This window comes from Lingula anatina, chromosome 2 (assembly GCF_051362555.1).
Source record: "Lingula anatina isolate TDL-2025a chromosome 2, LinAna3.0, whole genome shotgun sequence".
In the NCBI taxonomy this organism is placed as follows: Eukaryota; Metazoa; Brachiopoda; class Lingulata; order Lingulida; family Lingulidae; genus Lingula; species Lingula anatina.
In genome coordinates this window covers 17,439,668-17,466,852 of record NC_141768.1, presented here as the reverse complement: position 1 = coordinate 17,466,852, position 27,185 = coordinate 17,439,668, and the positions used below count along the sequence as shown (strand labels likewise).

At 34.1% G+C, this 27,185-nt stretch overlaps 2 protein-coding genes across 9 annotated transcripts; one reads left to right on the top strand and one right to left on the bottom strand.

Annotated features, from left to right (window-relative positions):
- The first annotated feature begins 39 nt into the window (after positions 1 to 39).
- Positions 40 to 6,942, top strand: LOC106162686 (splicing factor U2AF 50 kDa subunit). 4 transcript variants are annotated; one of them, XM_024075597.2, is made up of 13 exons: positions 40 to 174; positions 285 to 339; positions 665 to 788; positions 956 to 1,077; positions 1,570 to 1,709; positions 1,946 to 2,062; positions 2,570 to 2,708; positions 2,937 to 3,016; positions 5,087 to 5,209; positions 5,429 to 5,515; positions 5,733 to 5,856; positions 6,072 to 6,175; positions 6,384 to 6,942. In XM_024075597.2, exons 2-13 carry the CDS (start codon positions 312 to 314, stop codon positions 6,513 to 6,515), a joined length of 1,320 nt encoding a protein of 439 aa, XP_023931365.1. In that variant the 5' UTR covers positions 40 to 174; positions 285 to 311; the 3' UTR covers positions 6,516 to 6,942. The 4 variants fall into 4 exon arrangements, with proteins under 4 accessions (XP_023931365.1, XP_013395498.1, XP_023931364.1 ...); XM_013540044.3 differs by having other exon boundaries at positions 5,730 to 5,856; XM_024075596.2 differs by having other exon boundaries at positions 956 to 1,095.
- An 86-nt stretch (positions 6,943 to 7,028) lies between these two features.
- Positions 7,029 to 27,071, bottom strand: LOC106162685 (protein tweety homolog 1-B). Of its 5 annotated transcripts, none has more exons than XM_013540038.2 (15): positions 26,739 to 27,071; positions 24,174 to 24,349; positions 21,784 to 21,895; positions 19,788 to 20,029; positions 18,856 to 18,951; positions 16,363 to 16,435; positions 15,820 to 15,895; positions 15,395 to 15,453; positions 13,846 to 13,938; positions 13,330 to 13,469; positions 12,876 to 12,977; positions 12,222 to 12,320; positions 11,252 to 11,431; positions 10,288 to 10,351; positions 7,029 to 9,993 (listed from the first exon to the last, which is right to left on the bottom strand). In XM_013540038.2, exons 1-15 carry the CDS (start codon positions 26,904 to 26,906, stop codon positions 9,925 to 9,927), a joined length of 1,749 nt encoding a protein of 582 aa, XP_013395492.2. In that variant the 5' UTR covers positions 26,907 to 27,071; the 3' UTR covers positions 7,029 to 9,924. The 5 variants fall into 5 exon arrangements, with proteins under 5 accessions (XP_013395492.2, XP_013395494.2, XP_013395496.2 ...); XM_013540040.2 differs by having other exon boundaries at positions 11,324 to 11,431; XM_013540042.2 differs by lacking the exon at positions 11,252 to 11,431.
- Positions 27,072 to 27,185: the final 114 nt, after the last annotated feature.

Below are 27,185 nucleotides of genomic sequence, written 5' to 3'. Positions count from 1 at the left end.
CGCTTTTTGATATTGAGTGTGAGCGTCATGAATCACATGAAAATGTAAACCATAAAGTGTATTTAGTTGTTGAAGCAAAAAGCAAATGTTTGTATTTGATATGCGAGGAAGCAATATAAAAAAAAACAAAGCATTCTGGGTGAAGAAGCCGGTACGCCATCTTTGATTGATCTGGTGAGAGCGTGACCACTTTGTGTAATTTTACAGATTTTTGGCCGTTGTATTGTTGAAATACCCAAAAGCATTTTACCATCATGTTAACATGTCTTATTTTGTCATTTTAGTTCTAGAATAAGCTGTTTTCTGTCAAGATGGATGGAGATATGGACGTGAAACCAGGTACTTTTTGTCGTTTTCAGTCGGCTAGCAATGCATTAACAAAGCATTTCGTATCAAGTAGAAAGACGTAGGAAAACGAGTACAGCTTTTCCTTTGATATTGTTCTCTTTTTACCATGGTCAACCTTTTATCAAACGTATGTATTTTCCATTCATTTACAACTGTCTTAAAGCAATGTGTGAAGCATTTTCGTTTCTTATTTTATGTCTGTTTATCATTTGACTTTAAAACGAAAAGATGGGAAAAGTTGGTTTTAAATTTTAGTGTAGACATAAACAATAATTCAAAATTTTGTTTAATCTGTCTTGTTCACAACATAATTCAGAAAAAGAAAGGGAAAGGCACAGGTCTAGATCTCGTGAGAGGGACAGGAAACGCTCCAGAAGCAAGGACAGAAGAAAGTCCCGATCAAGGTCAAGAGACAGAGACAGGAAGAGAAAATCCAGAAGGTATTGTTTTCATTTGAAAGTTAGTATTTTGAAGTGGTCATCATGGATGTTTGAGCTATTTCCTTCGCTGTGTTTTCTCTAACTTGTACATTTTGTAAACTCTTTCAAGGCCCTAATCATCACGTTCTCATCTTTATAATTATCTTAATTGTTATATAATTTTTCAGTCGTTCAAGAGATCGAAGCAGCAGGCATACAAAACCTCCAAAGAAAAAGCCTTATAAATACTGGGATATACCTCCAGCTGGCTTTGAGCATATAACACCAATGCAGTACAAGGCCATGCAGTGTACGGATGCGCTTACTGGTAGCTCTGAAAGATACTATCTGTTGAACTCATCTTAATTATGTCTTACACAAAGTGTTAATTAATAAAAGAGGAAAATTGCAGAAAATCTAACATCAGCTTAATTTATGTAAATAGCTATTGCAATTCTATAGCTGTCAAAGGGCAGAGTGTATTTGAAATGCTCTCCCTTGACATTTTATATACCAATTTAGGGAAGAAGCATCACAATTAGCTTCCCAATAGAATTATTAAAAGAAAAAACTTGACTTGATTGGGATTCAAAATAATAAAAACAATGGAAATGCTTTTTTTTTTTTTTAATTGTTTTTTAGTATCATTTGCCAAATGGCTATTTTTAAATTCCCATCACTAAGCAAAGAGCAAGCTGTATAGAATATACACTATTTTTAGGCCTGTTTTTTTTAATACTCTTGCTGGATGTGGGTGTTTTCTTTTTAGTGGAAGAACATTGTTGATTATTTGATTTTCTAGGCGCTGGTCAGATTCCCCAGACTATTAGTGTCCCCACAACAGCCTTGACACTGAACACTACAGTTCCATTTGCTGGCAGTGCCATAAGTAGGCAAGCAAGAAGATTGTATGTTGGGAATATACCATTTGGTGTCACTGAGGTACAGAAGCCACTTATTACTGAGAATGTATTTTGAAATTTAAAACAAACATACTTTTTGTGAACGGGTCAAGATTAAAAGGTCGCTGGTAATATGTAGTGCCCTTCATCTGTCTTTCTATTAATATCTTGTATCTTTTTCAAATATGATTATCCTTTTGTAAGTTTTTTTTCTTCTTTTTTTGAAAATTACAAGTTAAACAACATTTCAGTTTGTATGTTGTTGAATATTATCAGGAAGCAATGATGGACTTCTTCAACCATCAGATGAAGATGACTGGTTTGGCACAAGCAGATGGCAGTCCAGTGATTGCAGTTCAGATAAACCTGGATAAGAATTTTGCATTTTTAGAGGTATGTTAATTCCCAATGCTGTATTAAGAATTTAGAACCATGAAACTTGTTTCCCTTGCTTCTGTGACTATAATGTTACTGGGACAATGGAAATGGCCTCTGTAAACATCATAAACTTGCAAACATGTTCATAACTGGGGAGCTAAGACTACAAATTTCATAACACAGATTTGGCTCTTGTGGGATTCTCAGATGCATGAAAGGGAATGTTGATTTTCAAGGTCACATGGTAGAATCTTATTACCATTTAATATACGTTTATTATTTTGCATTTTTAGAATGCATTGTCTTCTCTTTCTCTGTTTAAAAGTAGTGGTTGGTAAGTTTCATTTGCATTTGCTTTTAAATCTAGGAGCTCTTAAATTTTTTTGCAATGTAAAATGTATGACCATTTTGACTAGCTTTAACTTGGGACATACAATTATATATTGTTATTAACTAATGTATGGCATAGTTCATACTACCTTTGCAGTGTGTTATCATACTGTATTAATTTGTTATTTCTAGTTCCGTTCAGTAGATGAGACCACACAAGCAATGGCATTTGATGGGATAAACTTTCAAGGCCAGTCACTGAAGATCAGGCGGCCCAGGGATTACCAGCCATTACCAGGAATGTCAGAAACGCCCTCAATGGCAGTGCCAGGTAAAACATGTTCCTGATATACTCATAAAAGGACAATGTTTCATTACAATCCCTCTTGCCCTACCTCAACAGCAAAAAAAAAAAAGAGAGAGAGAGAGAGAGAGATGTGAATATGTTTGGAGTATGTTTTAAATGAAATATTGGTTTTGATGTCTTTGTGATAAAGTACAAGTTCTTTTACAGTTTCAATGTTTTGAACATAGCACTTATGATTTACTGCTCTTTCAGGTGTTGTATCAACAGTTGTACAGGATTCCCCACACAAAATATTCATAGGAGGACTACCCAACTATTTAAATGAAGACCAGGTAGGTTGTTATCTGAAAAACAAGCCAATGTGGGAGAGAAAGGCAGTTACTTGAATTAAGATTTTAAAATACTTTTACCTCATTTATGTCATCTCCAAGTTATATTGATGTATTTTTTGTAATAGTTAAAATTTTATCTGCCTTTCTGTCCAATGTTTTTTTGCAAGTCCTGTTATATTACACAGTTTAGGAATAAAAAAGAAGAGAGAGCCAGTAAGAAAAGAACAGAGTCACCATGAAGGGACACATTGCAGTTGTCTTGCAGGGTGTCTTTTTCAGGTTCTTATTTTGCAGCTCTTTTATTTCCTTCATTTATACCAAGCAGTAAAAGCATACACTTTATAAAAGGCAATTTTTCTCAGTGCTAAAAGCAATCTTGCTTTTTTATTTAAAATAGTTCAAAGATTTCCAAAAAAATTACAAAGAAATTCTCACCTGATGCATTTTGAATCAGGCTGTTGGAAACTTGACAATTTTAAGCCATATTTTTAATGAAATATTTGCCAATGTGCTAGCTGCTTGGTATCCAGGTTTGGCAGGTTGATTGATTGAGATGAATGGGTGAATAGTTCAAACTTCAAAGCAGCCACAAGATTGGTAAGATTGCAGGTATTACAGGTGGCAGATATGGAGGACAGAAAAGTGATCACAAAAAAAAAACAACATTGTTATTCTCCAAGGATACTTTGTTCAGAGACTTTTTCAGGAACAGTCATGAAAAAGTAAAAAAAGAAATGAGCTTTTTGGGTTTGTTTAATGCCCTGGATAACCAACACTTTCAGACATAGATTAAATGACAGGCTGTTTTTGTCAGAGGATTTACAGGAAAAGATTGAACTGATGACAGATGCTTTACAAGTTTTGATGAATGAGGGCAATGGACTGACTGACAAAAGTAGGAACCAAGATATCTGTATCACAGCACAAAAAATGCGACAATTTTGTCCTGGATATCATAAAGCAGAAAAGTTTCATGTGGAAGACCACAGAAATGTTTTAAGTTACAGGGAGTCCCATTAGAAAAGTATTGCAGTTTGTTCTTAGTTTTCAAATTTGAAGGCAGGGTCATTTTGTTGTCAAAAAGTTCAAAATTATTTGAGCAAAAATTCCCTTTTTTTCCACCACACTAGAAATGGAAAAGATCTCCATTCAAAATTCTAAAAGCCTTTCAGGGTTTTGTTTCAGGAAGTCTTTTACAGGCATTTCAGGGGTCTTTTTTCAGGAATTAACAGCATGAAATGCTTGTTTTTGAAAATCTCTTAGCATTACAACTAGATTAAACTTTGAACAAAATTAAACATTTTCAATTTTGTAATCTGATAAGCAAGTAGCAAATGCTGAAGTAAAGGAAAATTGAACATTTTTCAAAAGTAGTACTGTTGTACAGCAAGGACATCTTTTTTTATGAAATGGCATTACTCATCAAGATTCTTGTTTCTTCCCCATTTAATTCCCTAGCCTAGGGGAAGAGGTTGAGGCCTTTCCTCCATCTAAACTTATACCCTTAGCAGTTGTAAACTCACACCACAAGAGACAGGCAAGTGAACCTAGTATTTCATGTGAGTGGGAGATGGTCTGTCTCACCTGTGCAGCCAGGTGGAAAGTTTGGTTGATTTTGAATGGTGATCTGGGTGATTCTGACTGTTACTGTGATTATCTTCGCCAGGTCTGATGTTTCTGGGGTAAAAGTTTGTCGAAAACAAAAACCTGTTTCTAGTTTGAAAAGTCTGAGGAATGTGAAAGGTGTCAGAGAGGATTGGGTGATAGTGGTGTGTGGATTTAAGTTAAGTAATATAGGAGGTGGCATACTGACTTGAAACATTTACTCCACTTCAGTGTTGCAAGGACTCTGATGTTAAATGCACAAATTTTATTCCCAAAAATTGGTTGGCAAAAAAGTTACAGAAATATTCTGTGAGGGTGAATTAGCCTGGGGGACTGAAAATTGATGGCCTCTAGGGATATTGCAAAAGAAAGAACATTCTTTTTTGTTGACAAGAAGTCAGTATGGAATCTCTTATGTCCATTTTTGAATATAACTCGATGTTGACAAGTATTACCAACTTTTAGGTTAAGGAGCTTCTGATGTCTTTTGGACCCTTGAAAGCATTCAACTTGGTCAAAGACAGTGCTACAGGACTTTCAAAGGGATATGCTTTCTGTGAATATCTGGATCCTAATATCACTGACCAGGTAGGCAGACACAGAATCCAATATATTACTTTTTTTAACACTATTAAGATGTAAGTTTTTTTCCCTTCAAGTCAAATAACTTAATTTTTTAAGTTTAAGAACTTGTTTAGAAATACATTGATGACTGTTTTACATGTCTTCACTTGATTTAGATACAAGGTGCAAAGTTCTAGTTCCATGGAGTTTGCATGTGTCTTATAAGATCATTTTCTATTATAGGCCTGTGCAGGTTTAAATGGCATGCAACTTGGTGATAAGAAATTAATTGTCCAGAGAGCAAGTGTAGGAGCCAAAAATGCTCAGAACGTAAGTCCATTCATAGTCCAATATTTTGGCATCGTTTTGGAAAACATACATTTTATGCCATGCTCATTCCATTTAATAAAAGACATTTCATAGTGAACGAGAAACATTGAATACTTTTTTTTGGATTGTTTTTATTTTGGATTTTGGAACTGCTAGTTCATGGGTTAAAGGTATTGTGAATATTGGAGTGAGCTCAATTGTTTATATTTTGTAGCAGGCCCCGGTACCCATCCAGGTTCCAGGGTTGAACTTGAACCAGGGCTCAGGACCTCCCACAGAAGTGCTCTGCCTCATGAACATGGTGGTCCCAGAAGAACTGGAGGATGAAGAGGAGTATGAAGGTGAGGCACTAGTGAACTGTGTGTGTAAGAGGAGGTAAAGGTTTATTTGGGTGACATAATTGATGTGAAACAGTTCAGAATACATCCACATTTTAATACCTTGCAGCTTGATTTTGGTGTAAAAAATACGTATCTCATCTTGAATTGTTCTCTACCAATAAAAACTATGTCATAGAACAAAATGCTTCAAGTTTATGCCACTTTTTATTTTGCAGAAATTTTGGAAGATGTCCGCGAGGAATGTGGCAAATATGGTATTGTTAGAAGTATGGAAATACCTCGCCCTATCAAAGGTGTTGATGTGCCCGGGTGTGGCAAGGTGTGGACCCATTTCATTGATACAAATGTTTTAAAGCACTATTTTTAACATCACAAATTATAGTTGTACTGTAACTGATATTAAATGAGACGTGGTTTTTCGTCTTAAAAATAACATATCTACTTTGAAAATAAATATTTTTACGTTTATTATATTTCATGAGCATGTTTCAGTAACCATATGCAACAATTTTTCTCAATTGTTTCAGATATTTGTGGAGTTCAACTCCGTCATAGACTGTCAGAAGGCACAGCAGGCCCTTACGGGACGAAAGTTTGCCAACAGAGTTGTTGTCACCTCATACTACGACCCAGATCAGTACCACAGGAGAGAATTTTAACTCTTGATCTACAATTTACAGTGCACTGTTCTGCTTATATTTACATAGGAATTCCAGCCTAGGAAAATGAACTCAAATCTTCATCATGCGAAGCTGTTGTAAACGTAGTTTTCTACACAAAGGATATTTTTGAAGTTGGGGAATCCAGAATGGATCACATGAAGGTTTTAGGGTTAGAAAGTTAATATCAGACCTTGTGCAGATCTGTCACCAACTTCTGACTCGTTGTTACATGGGACAAATTTCGGACAAAATGTTATTTGTAGAGGCAGTATCATTCCTTCGTTTATGCATGTTAAATACTGCGCCCTTTTAAAGTGCACTTTTAGTCCATTGTCAGTCATCTTTACCATTCAGAATGTTCACTCTGGCATTATGTATATTGTTTTATAATCATTGTATTAAATAAAATATATTGGAATTAGAATCGTACTTTGTCTCAGATAAAGAAGTTTTTGGCACTACATTTTTAATCCTTGTGACATGAAAGGGAGTGAAAAATTCTTAAAATGAGAAGGTATGATTTATTTATCACAGCCAAGCAAAATATAAAGAAATGGCAAAACAAAGTTGAGACGAAAGTGTAACATGATAAAAAAAGATTGGCATGAATGTAGTGTCATTTCCCATGACATAAAACTGAACTACAATATTACCATGCATTTCTCAGTTAATACAGCATAAAGAATCTAGCCACCATGTTGGAACCTTAAAAACCAGTCACAATTTTCACACTGATCACCAGATTAGTCTAATATATTATAACATCTTGATTACGTTAAAAACTTCATTATTTCTGCTCCACTATTCGAATAGACCTGTAAAGTACATTACAGAAGAATTCTTCTTCAGGTTTCTTTGTATGTATAATACTAATGTTCTTCATGCTGATAAGATGTGCACTCACTGGTAAAATGGTATTCTTCAAGATATAATTGAACAAAGTTCCTGCATATTCCATTCCAAATAAGACTAAACTGATATGATTCTCACTGATACCCATTACAATGACATGCCCTAAACTAAACTAAATTTAAGTAGAAAAAATATAATAGCACGTCCACAAATAAGTTAAAGCAATAATAACTCTTCGTTTCGGCCAAAAAATGAATTTTCCTGGAGTAAACAACAATTTTCCCATACTTACCAATGGTTAATGAATCCATTTTTACATTCAAAGTCAGTCCCTGGTTTTTTTCTAAAAAGTTTGGTTTTTTGTTAAAATCTCTTAAGAGATTTTAACAGAGTATAGACATCAATGGAGGTCACGTGGTCTAAAGACAAGTTCAAATATCAGAATAAAAGCTATAACTGCTGTTTTCTTGGTAAAACAGAATATATTATATTTCTATGAGTTATTCACAAGGTTTTTATTGTGAAATAAAGGTCTCATACGAAGAGTTATTATCCCTTTAAATGCCAAGAATATTCTCAACACTTATACAGTTAAATGTTCACACACGTGGGTCAATTTTTTTTATTTTTTTGTACCTCTTTTTCCTTTTGCTCAGTTTGAAAAGTGAATAATATAACTTTGCAGAAAAATGCAAAAGAAGAAAAAAACTCGCCAAGGATAAAATGATGTAATTCAATACATTAGGAAAAGAGAATTTCCATTGTGGTCTTCAGTCAATGTGGCTGTTTCCTTCTAATCTATTTCACCAAGGATTTTCATCCCTTTTTTTTCTGACAAATACATGAAACTTTATTTCAAAATTTCAAAGGAAAACTATTTTGTTTTTTAAGTATTGTTATTATAATTTCAGTAAGCATACTGTTTACAGGAAAAAAGGTACAAAAAAGACTATTATAAAAGCAACTGTACTTATAACCAAATAATGGTTGTGATATATATGTATAAAGGCAAGATTAAGTAAAGAGTTTTATGTTAAAACCATAAAACAAAGAACTTAAAATGAAATATCTCAGAAAAAAAGGAACTTTTACAATGATTAAAAAAAAAAAAGCAATTCTTCACAGCAGAGGCTAAAGAAACTTTTTATAATGGTACCATCTATGTGTAACATGGCACAGCAAAATTGTGTTTTCATTTAAAAATGTGAATCAATGAACAGACAACAACAGATTTTTAAATACTTAATTTTCTGACAACATAATGGGACACCAAAGCTCCAATTACAACAAAAATTAAAGCTCATCATGACTATTTAAGTACATTTGCTTCTCTGCCTTTAAATGCTGCTTACATTTTTCTAGCCCCTGAGGTTCACGCTATCTCAAATCCCCCTATCAGTCAAATCTTTACTTGGCAAAGCAGCAAAACAGGGTGTGTCCTGACAGGCCGAAGTCCAGTGGGTTAACAAGACATCCTGTTTTCATAACTTATAATAGGTTTCTGCATCCCTTTATTTTCTTAAGGCATTTGTCATTGAAGCTTTGTGCTAATGAACATCTGATAGGGCATTACAAGTTGGAAAAAGAATCGCTGGACAAAAGACCCTCCAGAATATCGAGACACACATAAAATAACAGTATTCAATAATATGTCTTACATTTTGCAATATTATGAAATTATAAATGGGTGCCTTTACCTTGTCAAAATCAATATTTTACAGATAATGTTGACATTTCATATTTGTTTGTGAAAGAAAAAAATTAATCACTTCACCTAAAAAGAAGCTCCATATGTGAAGTAGTTTAATATAAGTAATGGGGAAAAATACATCCATTTGGAAACAAAAACTGTACAGTTCAATTGCTAATAATACCTTTGGCTGCTTAAAAGTTAATCATTAGACATATAACTACTAACATTCAGTTAAAACGTGTAAATCATAGTCTTTGAATACTTGAGAAGTATTAACTTTAAGTTAAAACTGCACTTGGATCCAGCCTTGTTGGATCCTAGAACTGCACAACCCTTGGCTAATAAGGGAGTGGTGGTATATATAATTTAATAACTATATTGCCACTAAGTCTACATCTAATGTCTCAGATACTGAGCTTTGTTACCTGAGCGGTGTGGGTATCATCTCAACAGTCCCCTTAGAATAAATACTTTGTCTGATAAAAACTATGAGACAACCTATAAGATGTCCATTAGAAGTCAAAGCACCAGAGCATATTTGATGTTTCAATCAAATTATCAATATTTTGCTTGTGGCTTTTTGTGTCCTATATATATATCTCTTGATATATAAGTGAGTCAGATTAGTGTGCTTTAGCCCATTGTGAGAAGAGGACCATTATAAAGTAAGCCACATAATGTTGTTGGCTTATCGGAAAATTGTTAAAGAAGAGGCTGCTCAATCTGGGGTCATGACAAATTTCTCTCAGCATGATTGTTGAAAGCTGTCATATGAAAGAACTTCGCTCCAATCTGACCAATGTCCACTTGGTCCACTGATAGAAGAATGAGGTTGCGGCATCACATGTGAATTGCTCAAAACTACACATCAGTAGGGGATGCTGTCCCAGTGGCGTATCTGCTTCGGCCATGGTCAGCATAATATTCATACTACAAAAGTAAAAATCCTTTGTTAGTATTTATTAATGAGATTTTATGATCACGCCAACACCAAACTTACTGCATTTTGAATTCAACTGTGGTCATAGCGTAACAACTATCCAAACATTTTTTCTATTTCTTTTAAGAGCATCAAAAAGAAGTTCGAAAATAAACTTACTTGAAGGTTATTATCATCATATGACAGATAATTTACTCTTAAATACCAATTTTACACCTATTTATGACAAAAGCTACTTTGTAATAGATATCAAAATTCTCAGCCAAAAAGAAGAGTGCACATACTGCAGGGGGAGGTGAGCCCTGGTCTCTGTTCTGTAGTACCAGTCTTTCTCTCCTCAGCTGCCCACTGAAACACAGAAGTCAATGTCAAAATTGCTAATACTCAGACAAATGTAATCTGATATATACAAAATATACCATTTATTTATCTAAGTACATGTATTTTATTATACTAAAAACAGCATATAATAAGAAATTTTATTTTGTATTGAAAAATGTGTATCTACTAGTTGTATTCTAAGTTTGATGTAACAGACCTACATACAGCAGATACAAAAATGAAGTAATTGGTTCAATTTGATGTTATATTAATTATGTTACATATTGTGCTGTTAATAACCAAGACATGGTTGGTATTTATAGTAATTGTTATCATTTGAAACAGAGTGGTGACTGTTTCATGTGTTCAAATATAGAAATACTTGTTAAGTTGTTTGTCACTAAAACGATTCCTTTAAAAATGGAACTTATGGTATTGAGCATTGCAGGGACATCAAGCAAGCTATTAAGGCAATACTTTCAATATTCTGAAGAGCAAACAATTACAATAAGCAAGAATAAACTATAAATAATAATAATAACAATAAAATAAACAAAATTGAAAAGCCATTTAATACTATGTAAATACATGTTCAATGCAAAAGAGACTTGATATTAAACATTCCTATTGCATGCTATAAAGACAAACTTTCATGCACAATAGATGTATATGGTCAATTCAGACAAAGACATTTGAGACCTGGGAATTAGACCCCGATATTGCCATTAATTATCTTGATTAATGAGAATCACCCACCCAGTGTCAAACTCTAAATCAACCATAAATGAAATATAAAATGCACTTATCCAAGTTGTATTCCATACAATTTGGTGCCCCCACCTGGATCCAATTTTCCAGACAAAACCAGTCCTCCGTGAACTGACCATACAGTAGCGAAAAGACAACAAAGCAGAGAAGGCTACTCACACAGCAGTACTAACAGACAGAGAAGAGAGGAGACCCTCATGGCTAAGGGACCTATTCCCAAAAGTGCCATACCTAGGAGTCTGTTCGGTTAGAAGTGGGCTAGTCGGGCGACTTTGTTCAGGCCCAAGTCGAGGTAAGAATGGATCATCTTCCTCTATATTTGTATAAGGGCCCCTGGATCTGAGTAAAATATACACAATGCTGTAAGCAATTTGTCCCTTTTCCTCCAAAGCTCTTTCTGCTGAACCATCTTAGAAAAAGACCAATGTCAACTAATTGTCCTTCTGCAGAATTAAGTTTTGCTTTTATATTTGTTTATATTAAGCTGATAATCATTTAATGAAATTATAAATTTCCAAACCAAAGTTCCAGTTGAAACTCACAAAGAAAATGTCTTAAATTAACATGAATCAAGATCTTTTCAAGAAACAGATTAATTGTTGAATCACTGTTTGATTTATAAACAATATGAACAGTTTTGTAATGAGCCAGACAAAAGGACAATGGTTACAATTAGTGAAAATCTAAGATGGTTCCCCAATTGATCAATCCTGGGCTCATCTGCATGCTAGTGTGGTTAGTTGGTTGGCCTACTTAAAAAGTAAAAAATTAATATTAAGTGGTTTACAAATTTCTTTCAGTGAAAGGGTCACTTTTTCACATGCTATGTACAGAAGACTGAGGGAAGTCTTTCAGATATAATCCCATTTTCAAATCTCTGATTTCTCTAAAAAAATTCCCTTTCATAGGGAATTCCGAGACAACTTTGAATAAAACCAGTTCATTCTCTTTGTTCCGTATTCTGTATTTTGCCAAAAACCTTGAAACAAAACTCAAAAACATGCACAAGCACATATTATGTGAAACTAGTGACACCTATCATGCAACTGCTACAATGCCTATCATGCTGCCATACATACAAATACACGTATGTGTACATATACATAGCTATGTCTACAGCACAAAGTACCTATAATATTTCACTGGAGTTTGGTCGGAGTCTTGATCGATGTTAGGAAGGAATGGATCATCTTCATCAATGGAGGAATAACGCCCTTTCCTTTTTAACCTGAAATATTCACTCAATACCTCACATTTTCTTGTCTCCAAAGCAAAATGGTCCATTTGATAACTATGTTGCCTTGCTGGTTCCCATTTAAATAAAACTTAGTCTAGCTAGCCATAATCATGAGTGGCAGGTCCAAAATCAACCCTACATTCAATCAAATATGCGAAGAAAGGCTCATTTATAAATGCTCTCATTCAAACAAGCATACATAGGGTATCTGGAACACATCAAATTGTTGAACATGCCGATCAAAAATAAATATTACAGTTTCTTGAGCAAGTACTAATTAATGTGTATTTGAATTATTTCAAGTCATTTTAAATACCCTACACACATATTGAAATAGGGACATCCTCCAGTATTAAATGTAGTATAAAAATCACTTTGCTCACTAGCATTATTCACAGTTGTAGTTTTACAGAGAACAACTGTTTAAGTTAAAGAGGACATTTGAAATCTATATTTACTGTCATCTTTTAAGACATCCATTTAAACAACTTAACACATGGTAAAAATGTATTAGTATACAAATTAAATTAAAACTAAATGAATCACCTCTTTCCCCAATGCCTCCAGGCTCTTGAGTTGAACACAATTACAAATGCTAGCAGGAATCCTGTCACTGCAGCTGATAACAGCATGAATGCTAGACCATCACTGAAATAAGGAAAAATTAAATGGGAAACTTTCTCTTGTTTGGTTTATACTTATACTTTAAATTACTCTTATTTTTAATATTTTTTGCAATATGAAGCATCCATATCTTTTTTTTTTTTATTAAACTATCTCAACAGGTAATTCAAATGAATGATAAGACTTAAAGAATTTCAAAACAAAAAAAAATCATCATCATCATCATCATCCTCTGAGATTAGTTGGAAATTAATAAGTGCATGCAAACTATCCCTGCCTAACGTTTCATTGCCTTCACTTTTGGAAGGAAAAGATCAAAATATGAGAAACGGTTCTCTTCTAATGGATAAATCTCTTCTTTAATCCGTTTACTTACAGGCCTTTATAACACACCCCTTTCAGTGCAGACACATAGTCGTTGTGTATTGGAGTGCAGTCCACCATTGACTGGAGGTTTTCCAGATCACCAACCAGCTTCTTCAGGTCCTGTCTTATTGGATTGGAATACTGGTCAATCTGCAATGAAGGCAGGTTCCATATGTGTATTTATAAGCATATAACATATAACCAAGAAATGTATACATTCTTGATGTTTCTCATGTTGAGATAAATGTGTGTTATCTAAAGGCAAAGAAACATGATCCTCAATGTTGAAGACATAACACTGACATTTTTTTCATAAATGCATTTGAAAAACAAGACTGTCAAAATACAACAACTTTCTATAAAAACATTTTTCGCAGAAATTATGAGTAATCATGTCACATATTTTGCAGAATAAAAACACGAGTGAACACATCACAGGACTGAAAGGCAATTCTCACCCCATTACTTCTTTAAAAAAAAAGAAAAAAAAAAACAAGTGATCTGTGCTTTAGTGCTGTCAACTTACTTGATACTGTTCAAAGAAAGGTGAAGCCAACCAAACAATGTCTGTCAGCGAAGAATTGATTTTGCTCACACTAGCTGAAGCACTCTGTAGATCCTGATAAATATGGTGAAATTACAAAAGGAAAAATAAAATAAAATGATACTTCAGGTATGAGAAAAAAAAGAAGGCAGAGTCAATGCACACCAAACGGATTGAAAAAATCCTGTCAATTGCAGACAACAAATGAGAGCTCAATTACAAAAAGTCATTATCAGGTCATGGTTGAGATTACAGAATTGTCTACTAATTAAAAATTTACTTTGGTGTCTGAAAAGGAGACTTCTCAAACAAGTCCCCAGAACGGAAAGTCATTGGCTGATGAAGCCATCACGAAAAAGGTCCCAGTGGAAAATGTATCTAGAGAACAACACTGATATGGTTCTGTAAGCAAATTTGTATGGTATGAGTCTTTTTTGTAAAAGTATCTTCCATAGTCTTTACATATCCTCTCCCATATTAAAAATATATGACTTCTGCCCTGACAAGTTTTTTTCAAATTCTTTTTTGCAATACATACTAGCTGCACTAGTGAGATGTGGTAATCAAATATTTCCTGAAATAGTACATGCAATATCACAGTTTTTAAACAGTTAAAATGTTAATTATCATGCAATGTTATATGAATATATCCAATACATACTGGAAAAATTGAACAAAAACAAATTCCTACTATTTTTTCTATATACTTGACACTCGACTATTTAGTACTGTATTCAAGTAAACGAATAGGAAATTTTCTATTGTTGCACATTACATGATTGTATACTCCAACCAACAGTCCTGTTTAATTCTCACATAAAAAATAAAATTCAGGAAATTCTAAAAGAAAAATTGCTTAAATTTCCTTTAAGGATAAAAGTTGTCGCCAAAAACGATCAGTATTATCAAAAATCTATCTCCAAATGGTAATACATATTTGGTATCATGCATACATCACATTGCTCAATGACTGAAATGCCCCTGATATCAGCTATAGTCTGGCTATTTACCAGTGCTCCAGGCAGATCTATTAGCAATGTGTGGATAATTTCCCACAGGGCCCTCCCGCAACTTTAAAAAGGATCGATCAAAATGCCCCCAAACCCCTTATCATGTTATAATCTACACATGCCTCCTATCAATATTGGCTGTGAGGATCTCGGTATATAAAGAGCAGTGTTATACCCTCCACCCTTGATATTTATTCATTATTTTGTATTGAAAATTGTATTATACCTAAACTTATACTAACTAGAAATCTAGTTGTAATTGATTCCCATCAAATAAATACACTAAATATAATAACAAAGAGCAAATGTTGTATTCCTTTCACTGCCACAGATTTCAGCAAGCTAGATCAACATCCTGTGACAGCACATGAATGCAAAATAACAGGTATTATAACATCCTTTGGGTTTTTTCAAAAGATTCTTGCCAATACGTGCAGCATAAAACCCACGTCTAATATTGAACAGTTTCAATGACTAAATGTATCCACTTTTTCCTGGTAAGAGTTGATCTGTGTACTTACGTCTCTGAAAGGATTATCTGACAGTGATGTACAATTGGTAATGTAGTAATGGACTACAGCTGAAATAAAAACAAACAAATCATCAGTCCATTATAACAAATAGATACAAAAGGTTCAACCAAGATACTAAGCCTAAACTACAAGTGGAAGTCACTGTGGGAATCTTCATTCAGTAACAGCTAATGCATTTGATGTTTGTATTAAAAATGTACTAAATACTAAACATTTTTCTTTCTTTTTCCCTGCCATCAGAAATGAGTTTTTCTACCAAATATAACATTACTAAAAGCATGTCCATTAGTTATCTCTTCCATTTTCTTAGACAATCCGAATTCATCTCACCATTTCTGCATGAAAAATAAATTTTTTGTTTGTCTACGTATGGACCATCCATAAAACACATTCTATACATGGTTGAGCTTTACCTTGGTCTACAAAGCCAGATTTTTTAGCTTCTTCAGAAACAAACTGATCTGGATCTACACAGAGGTCACCTGCTCCCTGGTGAATACAAACAAAAAAGTTTTCAGCTTTTCAAGGGCATTCACAACCACTAATCTTCAGACTAACAAGTCCACGAATCAAATATGGCCAACCAACTTGAAAGCTTGCCATGAAATTCTCTAACAGACAGTGAAAAATTCCCCATGGGGATTACATATGCAGGCTTGCAAGTGGGTCAGCCATATTTGATCTGTGGACTAGTTAGACTGCAGATCAACTAGTTGTGAATGCTCTTTAAGCCACAATGTCTGTCATTACCAATTTTTTTAAAATCAACCTTGAAATAAGACAAAAGAAAGAGATCCATTACATTTCTGTTTGTGTAAATATCAAGTTTTTTTCAATGGTGCTACTTAGTTTTAATTGAAACATGTCCTATGGTGCAACTGGTTTTAACTGGCTTGTCTAGCATGCAAAGCAATATTGAACTATCTGAATAGGATTCTCTGTGCAACATAACTTACCACAGACACTCCAAGATAGACTCCGGCAGTGAGCCATGATATGATCAGGTTAAACACAACAAATGCTGTACAGCTGGAAAGGAATAAAACGAGGACCTTTTATTCTTGAAGATGTTTAAAAGTTTAAAATACAATGTTATATTACAGCTAAATAAAATAGTGTTTAGGCTCCTGATATAAAAATATACAACACAAAGTATGTAACTTTTGTGTTGTTCACTTTGAAGACTTCAGAATTTCCTACCCTTTTCACCAATATACAACTTGACGAATCTTTGTCCTAGGCAGAGCTTGATTAAACTCCTTTCAATATTTTAGCATTTGATAAATTGCATCGCTCTTTCTCATAACAATACAATATCACTGTTAACAGTAATTATGTCTTTAAACATTACAACAAACAAGTAAGGTAGGGTGCTTAGCTGGCAGCTGGGGTAGTGCAAGCGATTTTTTTTTGCTTAACCAAATCACAAATTTTTTTTTGTCAATTTGTTATCAAAGTGGTTATAATTTGACTAAAGCAGGTCCAGTCGGGCACTTTTCTTTAGCCAATTTAAGTCAGTTTTAGCATTCGGCTAAATTGGCAAATGTTAGTGCTACCCCTGGGTAGCATTTACCTTTCTTAATAAAATATTTTTTGTGCTTTGGGAGTGTCCAACTACAGCCCCCCCCCCCCCCCCCCCCCCCCCCCCCCCCCCAGGCATATTTCACACTGTAAGGCTTCGTTCACATGCAATGTCTATTTTCTATTTTCTATTTTCTATTTTCGGTATGTCTTATGATCACGGTCTGTGCACTGAATATCCCGCCGCGTAATTACTGGCAGCGCGAGCCAGTTACTTATAGTAACTTATAGTAACTGGCTCGCGCTGCCAGTAATTACGCCGCGGGATATTCAGTGCACAGACCGTGATCATAAGACATACCGAAAATAGAAAATAGAAAATAGAAAATAGACATTGCATGTGAACGAAGCCTAAGTGTGTTAACTTATTTTTCATTTAACTTGTTTATCTAATTTTTTTATATCAAAACACCTTATTAAGCTTTTCATAATAAATATCATAAACCACCAGCTTGTCTCTACTTGACCCTCTTTTTATGAGTATACACTGGACAGGGAAGTAATAAATAAAAATAAAATTTCAATAAAAATCAAAAAGAGTAACTTTTACTGGTAACTGTGATATATATTAACTAAAAACCCACAGAGCTTTCTTGACAAACATTTTGAAAAAAAATTCACAACTGGATATTAATAATCAAAAATATCTAACATCTGATCACAACGAGATAACATGCATATCAAGTATATGCCTAAGTTGTAAGAGCTTGAGCATTTAATAAGATTCTTGCTCTATTTCTCTATTATCTGATTCTGCTAGGATTAGGCCTACAGCAATCTACCCTTCATCCCTTATGTTCATGAACTTAAAGCAATATGTTGCAGTTTGCAAATCCTGTTACAACTTGTAGGTTAAATATATGAATTCCCATAGGTGACTTCTTACAATGCATGACTCTGCAGCAACCAAAACCAATCAATACAGACATTTTCATAGTCGTGCTTTTCCAGTTCCGTCCACTTTAAAATACTGCTGCAAATCCAGCATCACATTCCTATTTACAATTTCTGTTTAAATTTCATGTAACATACAGTAGACAGCATATTTTATTTAATATTTCATAATATAAACTTTTTGTGCTTTAAAACAGACTGAAATCCCAGTCTCAAAATATATCACACAATATAAACATCACACAGGCAACATATTTTCACTCTTAGTGAACATGAGAGGGATAATGTAGATAACAGTTATCTTAATGTATCACTATGATCCTTTTCCAAGATAACGGGTAACCCTTCTACATAACCATGAGTTCTGGCAGTGTTATCCGAATAAAATGCCTTCCATAGCCCCTTTATCAAACAAAAGCCCAATTACATCTAATAATGGATAACTCATTAACAGGTAATTTTACCAAGGTGGGAGGCGTGTCTACTGCAGATTCAAGCACAGAACTAATGACTAATTATAAAAGGCATAATTGCATGCTTCTTTCAAGCAAGAGTGGAGATAAGATGTGACAGTACGTTACTAAGAAGCAAGTTCTGATATAATGTGGCACATGCTCACAAGTCTGTTATCTCACATTGATTGCATTAATCACATTTGTACATGACAGTCACACAATACTACATTTTGACAGCCGCATATTTCATGTGTATGCGTAAAAAAAACTGTGGGCTGTTTGCTAAAGATGATTTGTCAGTCCCATCCATATGAAGGTTTGTTTTCATATGTACAGTCACCAGAAAAAATTGCAGAAAAAAATACAATGCAGTTAATATTTCTAACTGTGCCTGAAGTCAATTTCAAAACCACAACATAACTCTGTTGTCACTTGCCCTGTCTTCGTAACTGTGTGCTAATTATTTTAAGCAATCATGAGTTTTACAGCAAGCAATTAATCTAGGAAATTGTTACTTACACCATCAACAAAGCCTTGGACTCAGTCATGACAGCTATCAGCAGGAGAAGACATATCAAGAGTTCAAAACTAAGTACTACAATGGTGGCCAACCACCTGAAAAGAATAAAGTAAAATAACATCTAGACATTTTCATATAAGTGAATTCACAAGTACACATGCAAGCAAGTACACGTGTGTGTGGACACAAACGCACAAATGTACTGTACACAGTTTCATATTAATATCAATTTTGCAATTTAAATTCAAGTAACATGAGTCTGTATCCTACCCAAAGGTCTCCTCTAATGTCCAACTTTGTTCTTAGTGGTTAGAAATATGAGGAAATCCTCCAGAAGTCAATGAACACAACTTTAACATGAGATGCAACAGGAAACGGAAAAATCTTAGACCATCCCAGTTCCTTCAATTTAATATAATTGGCTGATTAAACTTTTAAAGACAGCAGAAGCTCTTAAAGATTTCAATCTTAAAACAATGTATGCTTCATTATTTTTGTAAATATCCAGGGAGTTCCTTTGCAACATTTTTTGCATTTTCTCTGTCTTGAACTTTTTACCTTACCCCATAGTTAAAAAGAAATAGGAATTTAAATTGATTGCAGCTTCTCATAACCTACTATATTAAATTACTGCTGAAGCAAGTTATACCCAAGTGTTGAACAGGCACAATACATTTGAATAGAAAATGAAAACCTGTTGAAAACATAACCAATTTCAAAATTTATAATGGTACATACATATGTTACGACAATGTTCAATTTTTTTTAAACATAATGCATAACTTTTATCTAGAAGAATACATAAACAACAACAGTGAGAACTCTAAGAAAAGAGCATTCATTTATAAACCATGTGATTCCACAAACCCCTTGAAATCACCTACCAAAATTCAAAATTCCACCCATCAAGGTAATTTCACTTCTCACTCACCTGTAACCTTCATACTGTTTTATATCCTCCAGAATCTTTCTTATTTGTGATGTGTTAGCATCTTTGTGGATTTCTGAGGCATATTTCATGATGTTCCGTCCCTGTTGGACTATGGTTTGGAGGTCCTTGTCTAGCATCAGGCTGATGGTGGCATTATGAACAGGAGACTTTTTGAACAGGGCATCAAAACCATTCACTCCAACAACTATACTATTATTAATGGTGGTACCCATGTCCCCAACCTGAGGATGAGAGAGAAGTTATGTATTATGATTTTACTCTGACTAACATTGCAAATAAATCACACAACATATAATTGCCACAGGGGATATGGGGGATATCAAATTTAAATACATAAAAGCAATGAATGAATTCAATATGTTGAAGCAAATACTAGCAGAAAGAACAAATTAAAATCTAAGTATGATACATTTGGGTGTAGGGGACATTTTCTGTTGTTTATAGTCCCATTATTACTGTTACAGAAAGTCAAAAAGTGTCTTTAAGTTAATGTCTTAATGTATGTCATCTAAAATCAAATGTCTTTCTACTTAAATGTTTATCATGTTTCTGAATATTCATATACAGTTCTTCAATGTAGAAGCATAAACAGTTCTGCTTCAATGATCAAGATTCATTCATGCCTGCACTAAGGTCATGACTGATTACTTCGATTTCTCATATCTTTGACCTTGTGACCACAATCTGTCTCCAAATCAATAAACCTACAATGAATTGAGACGTTCAATAAGAGTGGGTAGACCACACACTGACTGAGTGCCTCAAATCATTGCAGAAAACAGCAAGAGAAAATCTAGGGCTCACACAATAGCTCAAACAGCCCCAGACAATATTTGAAGCTGTATATCTGTACAGAAGACTGCTTGTGTAAAGTAGTTTTTTTTCAGAATGTTCTATATGTTCACTATTTGTAAAATTAAAATAAAAAGATAAAAAAATGAAGCAAAAAAAATAAAACAAATCAAAGGGCTGAATTGAAACCTCCCCATCATTTCAACGAAACCAAGCTGTATAAAACGTATCTTGAGGCAATCTGACAAAATTGCTTCCAATATCTTTCTTCTAGCACCACAAGCATCTGTTCTTGAATAACACCAAACTCTATTGATCCCTTAACATGTAAGTGCATATTACAGATGGACGAAAAAGTAATTTGAACTGATAACTCCCCAAGATACTTTCAAAAGTTTCAATTCTAAAAAGAAAAAAAATTAAGAAGAGACTGGCATCATTCAGTTCCTTCTTTCAGACTTACTTTTTCGCCATGTTATTGGTGTATCACATATGGAAAGATGTAATACTCTCCCAAGGACCAATTCTTTGTTTTCAATTTATTTTCTAACTCAAAAATGCTGGCATAATATCTTATTCACAGTAAGAGTGACAGTCAAAACAACTTGTAGGCAAAACAAGCCAAAGGTAGTTTTGCATACTTTTAATTCACTTTATTGTACCTGAAATATCATACTCTGTACCATAGCAGAACATTTCCTTCTGACCAACAAAAGAGGGAAAAAAAGAGATTTTAGTTGAAAGAGGTACCATCAGAGCTGATGACTGTAAAGGGATTTCTATCAGACACACTGCCAGTAAAAGGTTAAATGAACACATGCATGTAGAGGCAATTTAACTTCCATAGGTCATAGCTGTATCACAAACACACCAGTCTGACAGATAACTACTAGCACTCTGCCAAAGAGTTCAATTATTGAGAAACTGCTGTATGATAAATATGTTGATTTCATTCATGTCTTTGACCATAGCAGCTTTCTCTGAATACCTCCACTATTTCTCTGCCAGTCCGATGAAACCTCATCAAATATGTTGTATGTAAACATTAAAAGCACTCCTATATCTTACCTGTCTCATTAAAAAAAAAAAAAAAAAAACAGCAGAATTACAAAAGTCAGAATAAAAACTGGCTTGGATCAATTGCATGCAACATACCAGTAACATAACCAGTGATATAACTCACCACATCGTTAGCACTGTCTATGGTTTCTGCAGCTGAAGAACCTGCCAGCCGCACCTGTAGTACACCCTTGTTGAACTTTTCATTGCCAAACAAACCACTGGCAAGTACACCACTGAAACAAAACAAAAGACATGGTGAAAATATGCCCTGCCCTTTTACTGATATTTATATGAAAATAAATAAATAAATATTTCTGTACATATTTTTTATCTTATGTAGATTTTTTATCTTATGTAAAAATATGTTCTTCTTTTTTCAACTGACATGAACAATTTCACGTTTTTTTTTTTTTTTTTTTTTTGCCTTGAGGCATGAAAAGACAAAATAAAAGTAAAAATAAAATGGGATTAATGAGTGCCATTATATGCCCATACACTGTTGGTATCACAAACTGTATCAAATTAGGATTATGTATCTTCCAAAAATAAAACTGCTGTATGGTACAATTTATGTAAGCCAAGAGGTCACCAACTATCAATTAAAGCATGAGAATGACATGTGAATTGTTACAAAACAGCAGTGCACTTGACCTCAGTTTATATTCATAGCCACAATGTATCTGTGAGGCACATAACAGGGAAGAGTTGTACCATGCATGTAAACCCTAATGGACTGCCTGTACTAAATTACAAGAGAGACTGACTACTGATCAAGTTGAAATTCCATTGAGTTCAATAACATTTAATCAATTTCTCAGAGCAGTTAAGAACTGAACTGAACTGTCTTTGGGTATATAATATTACATCACAGGACAACCAAATATAGGTAGTATTAACGCATCCAAGATTTGAATGTCTGGTGTTATATCTACTGAGAAAGAGACACCACTGAGTATTGTTGGACTATCAAATCCCATCATAAATGAGACTGGTTGTCTGGTGGCACAGTTAAGCCTCTGAACAGCTTGTCTGAATGTGGCTTCAGACCCAACTTTTATCTATAGTCTTTGCACTGGGATAAACTACAAAGCCAGGTTCCCATGTTATTTAAATGTGTTGGTGGTCCACGGGCACCTAGCTTTTATATTCTCGTGGCTTTGAGGCATACACTGTGCTCTGTACACACCCACTTTTCAATTTAAAGAAAGCAATCAGTTGATCCAATGCGTCTATTCCTTGCCATTCAAATACAATAGTAGTTAGATCACAAAGCCGACTCAATATTGGCATACAAACAGGGCTTGGCATCAAAACAAAATGTTCAAGGGGTACTAAGCCAACTGTCAGAGCAGCGTAATAGCAATTTAAGCCTTTTAAGCAATGCACTACGAGCTTTTAGATGATGATAACGAAATTATGCCATCTATGAAAAGATAATTGCGCAATGCATTACCATTAAAAGATTAGAAAGATGGATAAGCTGAGAAAAGTTATGTGAATTCCCTTCTCCTCCTCCAGCTCATCAGGCAAACCTATCTCAGGAAAGCTCACTATAATAACTTCACAATTGAAAGAAAATTGATACATCTTCTGTCTAGCCAGGTTTCAGATATGTCTGACTAAGAGTTACATCTACTTTTCATGAATGTAGAAAATTTCTAAACCTTGACTGGGGTAGCAATTTTTTTTCGCTTAGCCAAATCACCACATTTTTGTCAATTTGTCATTAAAATGGTTATAATTTGGCTAAAACGTTAAATCGAGCCTTTCTTTAGCCAATTAAAGTCAGTTTTAGCATTTGGCTAAATTGGGGAGTGTTAGCTGTACCCCAATAAGTATTAAAGATCTTAAGGTTTTGAATTTTTTTTGTATTAAACAAAATAAAATTATAACAATTAAGAAAACTTAACACATATTTCTCAAATAGCAGATTCAAATCTCATGTACAGAAACGGCAGTTTATTGATTTCTGTGACTGCAGTCCATATAGCAAGTCTTTCCCTTTGCAAGGTTATACCCTAAACCTTATAAATTAATCATATCAGATTCATCTAATATGGATAACATTTTAACAGTTTATACTTCAAAGGAAGCATTAAAACAAGCATAGAAAGTGACCTAACTTTTGATCATTTGATTCAATCAATAAAGTAACAGAGTGACGCAGCTTGTACACTAACTGTATACTAACTCTGTGCATTATCCCTGCAAGTTATGAAAACAATGTCTCCTTTGCTTTTGTGGGGTGTGTCAACAATGCTTGCTTTGTCTCTATTGAAATCCCTATTCGCAGATCAAACAGTCGTATCCAGGACTCAGGGAGAAGGAATACCTCGATTTCCATTGCACTTTATAAAACACATAAGTACTAGTACAGTAATTCTATATACAACAACCTGTTCAATCATCTCACAAATTCTTCTTGAATATATATATATATATAAACAGAAACTCAAGGCTATCCTAAACAATGTAAACATACAACAATAAAATGTTAAACCCTGTACTTACCATGTTAGAAGAGTAATTATGGCTATGGTCCACTTTAAACAGGGGGTGTTCTTCCTTCTCGGAGAAGCAGCATTCTTGTTACAGCAACTTGAACATCGACAGCAACAGTAAATTGAGAATATGAAGAGCACCAGTAACAGTAGCAACACCGGGAGAGCAGCTGCAAAACCCAGGGACTGAAATAAGAAAGAAACAACCTCTAAATTGATGTTGGAATATATATTACAGTACGTGAAATATATAAATATATACTCTCTGTTCTTTTAGAAACAGGGTGTTGCTGATCTTGTTTTTTTCCTATTTAAACTTCACATGCAAATTACAAATACAAACTCCCCTTTTTTCTAAGTTAAAATTTATTTAATCTAGTATGTTAAACCTCCAATCACCACAACCACCTATTCAAAGAGACCATTCCCAGAGACTATCATACCAACTTTGGATTGATCCATCTCCAAGGGGATTCTCACTAAATTGCTTTCAACTTAAACAGCTTAAATGTCTATCTTGCCTACTAAAGCTGTTAGGGGGTAATTAACTACCGTAGGCCAAGTGTGCATGAAAGTTAATTACCCTCCTAGCTGATTCGGTAGGCGTGACATCCACTTAAGTTGATAACAATTTAGCGTAAATCCCATGGAGTTAGATCGATCCTGTTGGATCGATCTAGGCATGGGAACCCAGTCAAAGAAAGGTCTACTTTTGTGTCAGACCAATTTGTAAAAGTTCACAATGGCAGAGTGATAGTACTCAAGTCAACCCCCAATGCACATCCTCAATAGAAAATGGTGAAAACAACCACTGCATTTAGCTGGGTTACCAAAACTTCACATCTGGTTTTCTAAAAGTACTGTCAACAAAAAATTCTTTGTTGCTTCTTACTCTATTTTTCAAAACATATTTTATCCACCTCCTGGACCATGAATATACATGTGTCAAATATCCAATGTGCTGAGTTTAACCACATGATAACTTTTTTACTCAATACATCATACATAAAAAGACCATTACTAATTCACCACACTACACACTTCTTAATGTCTTACATGGTAAGTGAAGATTAAAGGGATAATAACTCTTCGTATGAAATCTGTATTTCACAATAAAAACATTGTGAGTGACTCATAAAAATATAATATATTCTGTTTTCCCACAAAAATGGCTGTTATAGCTATTATTCTGATATCTGAGCTTGTCTTTAGACCACGTGACCTCCATTGATGGCTATACTATGTTAAAATCTCTTAAGAGATTTTAACAAAAAACCAAACTTTTTAGAAAAAAACCAGGGACTAACGTTGAATGTAAAAATTGATTCATTAACCATTGGTAAGTATGGGAAAATTGTTGTTTACTCCAGGAAAATTCATTTTTTGGCCAAAACGAAGAGTTATTATCACTTTAAGTTTATAATCAGTGCTATGAGAAAACGGAAGCTACCCAAAATGAGATGACACCTGGTATTACACTTTAACTTTATTATTACTATGTACATGTATTTAAACTCAAGTATATTATAATTAGTAGTGTAGAGAGCCTATAAATGTACACTCATTTCATGTGCTCAAATAATAATAATTATTATTATTATTATTATTATTATTATTATTATTAACCTTTACACATATTCTCAAAGATTTTTCAGCTACAAAAACAACAGAATTTATTTCACTCATGATATGAAGCACTTTTATTATTATTATTTTTTAAAATTTTACTATCATTCTCTTTTTTCAGCTGATTTTCCTGATGTCATTGGTTAATAATACTGAAAACCAGAATATGCTGAAGGTCATACATTAACACCAAAATTTCATAGGTTTTACTACTTCAAGTGGTACTATTGCCTTGAAGAATATTACCCTATTACTTATTGCCACAAATGATTCTTTTATAATGAACTTAATTTCTAAAAACATACAAAAGCTATACCACATTTGTAATATAAATATATGTTAAAGTCTTCAGGCAAATGGTGCAATGGTGTTAAGAGGCTTATTTGGGCACCACTGATAGAAAGAAACTAGAAGCAGAATGCTCCCCTAGTAATTAAAATTGGGTTGAACAGCTTGTATTTATTTCACTAATGGTTTCAATGCTCAGCATAATTCCAAATTGCTGTAGGGCACAGTTACATCAATATTGCATTTTATTCACCTGAAACTGGTAAAGTTGAATCTGTGTTGCAGGTGCGACAGCTAATATGCACCAGAACAGCATAAGGTTAACAGGTGGTTGCAATACTCATGTTTACCTTTCTGTTTACTCTTTCAATTCATGTGTAAAACCAATAATCAAATGGAGGGCAAAAAGAAAATGAAAAAAAAGATTAATAGAAACCTCCCGTTACGGTAAACCCCGTGTGATATTTTGGTGAAATAACATGAGTCACATCTAGCCCGATATGGTAAAATGTATGTAAGGATATGAGACATCACTAGTGGAAGAGGTGCCAGAGTGCCCCCGAGGCGCCGAGTTTGTTCAAAACAACACCAACTTGTCAAAATTTATGCGTATTTTAGCGAGATCCAAATAAGAGAAATACAAAAATTATAACATATATACCTGTATATATTCTTCATCATCTAAATTGAACGTCGAATTGGACAACCGGAATTTTAGGCTAATGTGGGGAAACGAGTGAAAAAGTGCAGCCAACCAACTTGGAATATATTCAGTTTTTTCGCCGCCAAGAGTAAGACCTGGATGTTCTGCTCCTCGGCCAGAATTCATTTTGGGTTTTCCAAACCAGCCTGGTATCTACGAGAATATATCCAACAGTACCCTCTCGTTCAGTCATGAATTAGTTGGTAGACGTCACGCTCGGTGGTTTAGCATAGACTCCATTTTGCCTTGGTCACATGATCGTCGATAGGCTGCAAGCGACATCTATTGGCACTTATCTTAATTATTCATGCGAAAGTTGTTTGTTTCTTAGAAATCTAATCCAACGTTAAACCAACGATTGTTGGACATATTTTTCGTTTGTTTGAATCAGTTTCGCATATTGCA

Coding starts and splice junctions, on each gene's coding strand:
- LOC106162686 (XM_013540043.3), top strand. CDS start 312: ATGGATGGAGATATGGACGTGAAACCAG. Junction 2,709..2,936: donor GCCCTCAATGGCAGTGCCAG/GTAAAACATGTT, acceptor CTGCTCTTTCAG/GTGTTGTATCAACAGTTGTA. Junction 5,210..5,428: donor ATCCTAATATCACTGACCAG/GTAGGCAGACAC, acceptor TTTCTATTATAG/GCCTGTGCAGGTTTAAATGG.
- LOC106162685 (XM_013540038.2), bottom strand. CDS start 26,906: ATGAATTCTGGCCGAGGAGCAGAACATCCAGGTCTTACTCTTGGCGGC. Junction 24,350..26,738: donor ATGATGAAGAATATATACAG/GTATATATGTTA, acceptor TTCTTATTTCAG/TCCCTGGGTTTTGCAGCTGC. Junction 15,896..16,362: donor TCTATCTTGGAGTGTCTGTG/GTAAGTTATGTT, acceptor TGTATTCACCAG/GGAGCAGGTGACCTCTGTGT.